General features: G+C 38.0%; 1 protein-coding gene across 1 annotated transcript; it reads left to right on the plus strand.

Annotated features, from left to right (window-relative positions):
• Nucleotides 1-5,310: 5,310 nt before the first annotated feature.
• Nucleotides 5,311-5,742, plus strand: LOC108979489. The gene has a single exon (XM_018950175.1). It carries the CDS (start codon nt 5,311-5,313, stop codon nt 5,740-5,742), a length of 432 nt encoding a protein of 143 aa, XP_018805720.1.
• The last annotated feature ends 252 nt before the right edge of the window (nt 5,743-5,994 follow it).

Here is a 5,994-nt window from a genome sequence, read left to right on the forward strand (position 1 = left end):
CAGTCAAACATAAGTGATGTCTAGGCTTGTAATTGTTAACTGTCAAACTGGCTATAGGATCTTGCAAATTTTCATTTGTGGTGTGGCTCAACTTGTGATTTGACTTAATGGGTGTATAGGCTGTTTTGGTGCCAAGTAGTCAAGCATCTTCCGAAATTTCAAGGGCATACTTACTTTGACAGATATTGATTTCAGAAGATGACCTTGCAACCTCTAGGCCTAGGAAATATTTGAGGGGTCCAAGGCCCTTGATTTTGAATTTGCTATAAAGGTAAGCTTTGAGTGAAACACCTTCATCTTGAGAATTACTTCCCACTCTGATATCATCTATATACATTAGGAGTGTTGTGAACCCTTTAGTGAATAAAGAATAGTCAGATTTAGATTGACAAAATCCCATAGAATTGAGGGAGTTAGAAAACTTTGAGAACCATTGCCTTGATGCTTGTTTAAGTCCATAGTGGGACTTATTCAGTTGCATACTAATTTCTCCCCCTCAATCTGGTCTTTGTGGATGTGGTAACCTAGTGCCATCTCCATATAAATCTACTCTATAGATCCCCATGTAAAAAGATATTATAAACATCAATTTGAGATAAAAACCAGTTGTGAATAAAGGCTAAGGCAAGGAAGACACGAACTGTGGTGAGTTTAGTCACTAGACTAAATGTTTCTTGGAAGTCAAAACCTTCTCTTTGAGTATACCCCTAGGCAACAAGTCTAGCTTTGTGTCTTTCAAAAGAACCATCAGATTCGAGCTTTACTTTGTATACATATTTACAACCAATGACATTTTTGTTAGGGGGAAGGGTAGTAATAGTCCAAGTGTTATTTTCCTCCAAAGCACTGAGTTTAGTTTGCATGGCATCTTGCCAATGTTTAATTTTCACAACTTCACTATAGGAGTTAGGTTAAAGAATAGGGAGAGGGAAACAGAAAATGATTGGTGAGATGAGGAGAGGTGTTTGTAGGTGAGGTGATGATTGAGTGGATGAAGTATGGAGGATAGAGAGGATGCATTGAGATGTATAGATTCTGCTACCTGGCAATGGAGTTGATGGAGATAGGCAGGTTGATGCCTATCTTTGGCAGATCATCGAAGAGGTATTGATGGAGGTGAAAAGGGAGGTGAATCAGAAGAAGTAGCAGCTAGGGATGGTCCAAGATGAGGTGGTTCAGATTGAAAAATAGGGTGGATTGGTTCAAGATGAGGTCATTCAGAAGAGGATGAAACAGGAGAGGGTGAAAAAGAGTCATTTGGTGGTGGAGGAGGTAAAACCCGATTTTGAGGGAAGGAGGAATGAATATCTAAAGAGGAATTAGAGGAAGGAGTGGAGGTGGAGGAGTGAAATGGGAAGATAGATTCATGGAATATAACATTCCTAGAAATGAAGGTGGAATGAGTCTCTATGTCATAAAACTTGTAGCCTTTGATGTTTGCAGGGTATTTGAGGAAACTGCAAGGCCTAGCTCGAGGTTCAAACTTGGTTTTGTGGTGCTTAGGAGTGCTAGCATAACTTAGGCAGCCAATGACTCGAAGATGAGCATAGGAGGGCGATGATGAAAAGAGCTTTTCATAGGGAGGTTTATTAGAAAGGAGGGATGTAGGGATCCTATTGATGATGTAGGTTGCCATTAAGATGGCGTCTCCCAAAAAAGGAGTAGGCAATCCAGCTTTAAAGAAGAGTGCCCAGGCAACATTCAAAAGGTGTTGGTGTTTCCTCTCATCAACACCAATCTGTTGAGGGGTACACACACATGATTTTTGGTGAATGATGCCATTGTTTTTATAAAAATCAGCCATGTCGAATTCAAGGTCAATGACAGTTCGGATTTTCTTAATTTTGCTATTGAATTGAGTGTGTACTAGCTGGAAGAATTATTGCAAGACAGGCCTTGTGTCTGATTTCAGTTTCATTAAAAAAACTCAAGTGATTCTTGAATAATCATCCACAATAGTTAAAAAGTAATGAAAACCTTGAATTGATGCTTGAGAATATGGGTCCCATATATCACAATGGATTAAGTCAAAAGGAAATGAACTAGTGGTTACACTTGAAAGAAAAGGAAGATGTTTCTGCTTGGCCAAAGGACAAATTTTACAATGAGATAGGTCTTTGGACTTTACATTAGGAACAAGAGAATGAATTAAATTCATTCTTTGTGAAGATAAATGTCCTAATCTAAAGTGCATAGATCAAAATTCTATGTCATAAGTTAAAGACGAGTTGACTCTCATGGTATGCTTCTTGAGTTGAGGGATCATCTTCTTTTTCATCTTGTCCCTCCGCCTGTCTTGGTATTTCTAACACTATAGTCTATAGTATTACTAACACTATAGTATTATTACTATAATATATAGTGTTAGTGTCAGTGTTCGAATACCATAGTATTAGTATGTAGGCTCCTGGGTTCTTTTTGTTGAGCTTCCTGAAACTGAAGCAGAAAGTTAGTGGCTTGTCTAAAATCACATCAGGCCCTTCAAATTTATTTTCAAAAACAAATCTATTTCGCCTCAACCAAATCCTTCTCAGTACTACTGCCATTAACTCCAAATCTTCTCTTTTCAATTTATTACACCAGTCTGCCCATAGCTCTTGTATATCCTTCTCAGTAGATGCCCATTTCTTCACAGGACTAAGATTATCTGCCCAAACATCCATAGCTCCACCAAGGCTGCATAGAGCATGAGAAACTGTTTCCTTCTGCATTTTACAGATTGGACAGAAGTAATCTTTAACAATCTTCCTGCAAGACAAGTTAAATTTTGTAGGAAGACAGTTATTCATTGCTTTCCAAAGAAACATTTTTACTACACCAGGTACATTTAACTACCACAACACCTTCCAGTTCTCTGTACCAGCTTTCGATACCTCCCCCTTTTCTCTATTTTTCCTGCACAACTCCAGATGATATGCACTTTTGACATCAAACTGACCATTCTTAGTATGAGCCCAAATTAATTTATCAGGTAGACCTGATGAACTAATAGGTAAGCTGCAGACAAGAATTGCCTCTTCTTCATTAAAAATGTCTTTAACCAAATCTATTTTCCAAGTCTTTGTATCCCCATCAATAAGTTCTTTGACCTTTGCTTCAGCTGCTAGTAAAGTTCTGGGCGTTTGAATTCTGAAAGTAGATAGTTTTGGTATCCACTTATCTCTCCAGATGTTGATACTCTCCCCATCACCTACTATCCACACCAACCCCTCCTTTAACAACTCCAAAGAATCCCATAAACTCCTCCAAATAACTGATGGCCTAAACCCCAGCTTTGAAACCAAAATGTCAGAATGCCTAAAATATTTATCCTTCAGGACCTTTGCAGCCAAGGAGTGAGGATTTGTCAACATTCTCCAACATTGCTTTGCTAGTAAAGCCTTGTTGAAGCTTACAAGTTCTCTAAAGCCCAATCCTCCACTAGCTTTTGCAACCCCCAATTTTGCCCAGCTCCTCCATTGAATTTTATTCTCGTCCTTTTTGAAGCTCCACCAGAATTTAGCAATTAGAGCAGCTATTTCCTGGCATAATTTCTTTGGAAGCTGGAAAACAGTCATATGATATGTTGGGCTAGCTTGAATTATAGCCTTTAACAGCACCTCCTTACTAGAGGGTGATAGAAATTGATTTTTCCAATTATTAATCTTCTTCCACACTCGATCCTTAATGACTCTAAAAGAGTTATATTTTGATCTACCAACCATACTTGGCAAACCCAAGTATTTTTCACAATTATTCTGCTGTCTTGCTCCCATTTCTTTCATAATTTTTTCTCTCATAAAAACATGGACTTTGGGACTAAAGAAGATTGTAGTCTTATGCTTGTTTAAACTCTGACCTGAGGCAGCTTCATAAAGCTCAAGAATGTCATTAATCTTCTTCCATTCCACCCAACTTGCCTTCCCAAAAATAATGCAATCATCTGCAAATAGTAAGTGAGTGACCCTTATACCTCCTCTAGCAACTGACACCCCTCTCAGTTCTGATCTTCTTTCAGCATTGTTGAGCATTGCACTTAGACCTTCAGCACACAAAAGGAAGAGATAAGGAGATAAGGGATCTCCCTGTCTCAGTCCCCTTGTAGGGAGAATAGTCTCTCCTGGTCTACCATTTGTTAAAACAGCATAAGATACTGAGGATATACACTCCATTATCAAATCAGTGCACCTATCCCCAAATCCCAGCTTCCTCATCACTGCTTCAAGGTAAGACCATTCTACTCTATCATATGCCTTTGAGATATCCAATTTTAAAGCCATCCTGCCATCCTTACTCCTTTGCCTTGTTTGCATCGAATGCAACACTTCATAGGCTGCTACAATATTGTCAGAAATCAACCTCTCGGGAATGAAGGCACTCTGATTTTTTGAAATAATAGCATCCATAACTTTCTTCAATCTATTGGCAAGAGTTTTTGTTGCAAGCTTATACACTACATTGCATAAGCTTATTGGTCTAAACTCATTAACATCTTTGGGGTCACTCACTTTTGGAATTAAAGCTATATAGGTGTGGTTTAAAGTAGAGACCATCCTTTCACCACTGAGAAAATGAAGCACTGCCCCACACACATCATCACCCACAATATGCCAAAAAGATTGAAAGAAGCATGCCCCAAAACCATCTGGTCCTGAGGATTTTAATGGCCCCATCATCTTCAAAGCCTCCTCTACTTCCTCCCTCATAAAAACCTTCTCCAAAGATTCATTCATTTCATCAGTTACCCTTCTCTCTACTGCTTCAAGGCACTTTTCAATCATTTCAACTCTCGGACTAGCAGTTTTATACACCTCAGCAAAATGGTCTTTAAAGGTTTCTGCAACTCCATCTTGTTCTAATCTCAAGGTTCCTTTTCTGTCTACAATTTGAGATATTTTACTTCTTTTCTTCCTTTGATTTGCACACTCATGAAAGAATCTTGTGTTTCTATCACCAAGGTTGTACCAGTTTCTCTTGGCCCTTTGTTTCCACATAATATCCTCCTGTTCCATCAACTCTCCCACATGCTTTTGTAAGCTTTTCAGCTCCTCTACATTATGAGGCCCCAACTCTTCTTGCACTTCCTTAATCCTTCTTGTAATCTGTTCAATCTCTTTTGCTCTCCTTTTATCTTTGCTTTTAAAACATTTCATCAGAGTCCTGCTACAATAATTCAATCGAGCTTGCACCCTGCTCCCATGGTCATTTATCTGCTGTCCTCTATCCCATCTGCATAACTCTCAGGCAAGAGAGTTATGCAGATGGAAGGTTCCTATATAAGGCCAAGTGAAGGTTAATTGGGATGCTGCACTTAAAGTTAATGAAGGAAGAATGGGGATTGGTGTAGTGATGAGAGATGAGCATGGAGAGCTGTTGGTCTCACTGTGTGCTCAGAAGAGGATAGTAACCTCCCCTCTAGTAGCTGAGTTTCAGGCTCTTTGGTGTGCTATGCAATTGTGTGCAGATTTGAACCTATCGAAAGTGGTCTTTGAAGGGGATGCTCTGAGTGTGATTAAAGCAGTGAATGATACTGAAGCTAGCTGGGAATGGCATGGTCAATTGGTTGAAAACATTAAAGGGATTTTGAAGAATAGATCTAACTGGACAGTTACACATACTTATAGGGAATGTAATAGTGTAGCTCACTTTCTAGCTAAATCTTCTTTACTTGTAAATGAGGAAACAATTTGGATAGAAGAAGACCCTATAGGCATACAGTATTATGTTCAAAAGGATAAAGATGTAACAGTTGAAGAAGAATGAATACAAGTTCGATGTTTTTTATTCAAAAAAAATAAAATAAAGTATGTAGTATATAGTAATCTTAAGTTTTATTAATCTATAGTATTACTAATACTATAGCATTATTATATTAATATATAGTATTACTAATATTAACACTATAGTATTACTAACACTATTGTATTGCTATATAATACATAATTATATAGTGTAAAATATTATTATATCATGACTGAGGAGCACACACGTTCGATATAGTATATATATTATTAT

This window comes from Juglans regia, chromosome 16 (assembly GCF_001411555.2).
Source record: "Juglans regia cultivar Chandler chromosome 16, Walnut 2.0, whole genome shotgun sequence".
Classification (NCBI taxonomy): Eukaryota; Viridiplantae; Streptophyta; class Magnoliopsida; order Fagales; family Juglandaceae; genus Juglans; species Juglans regia.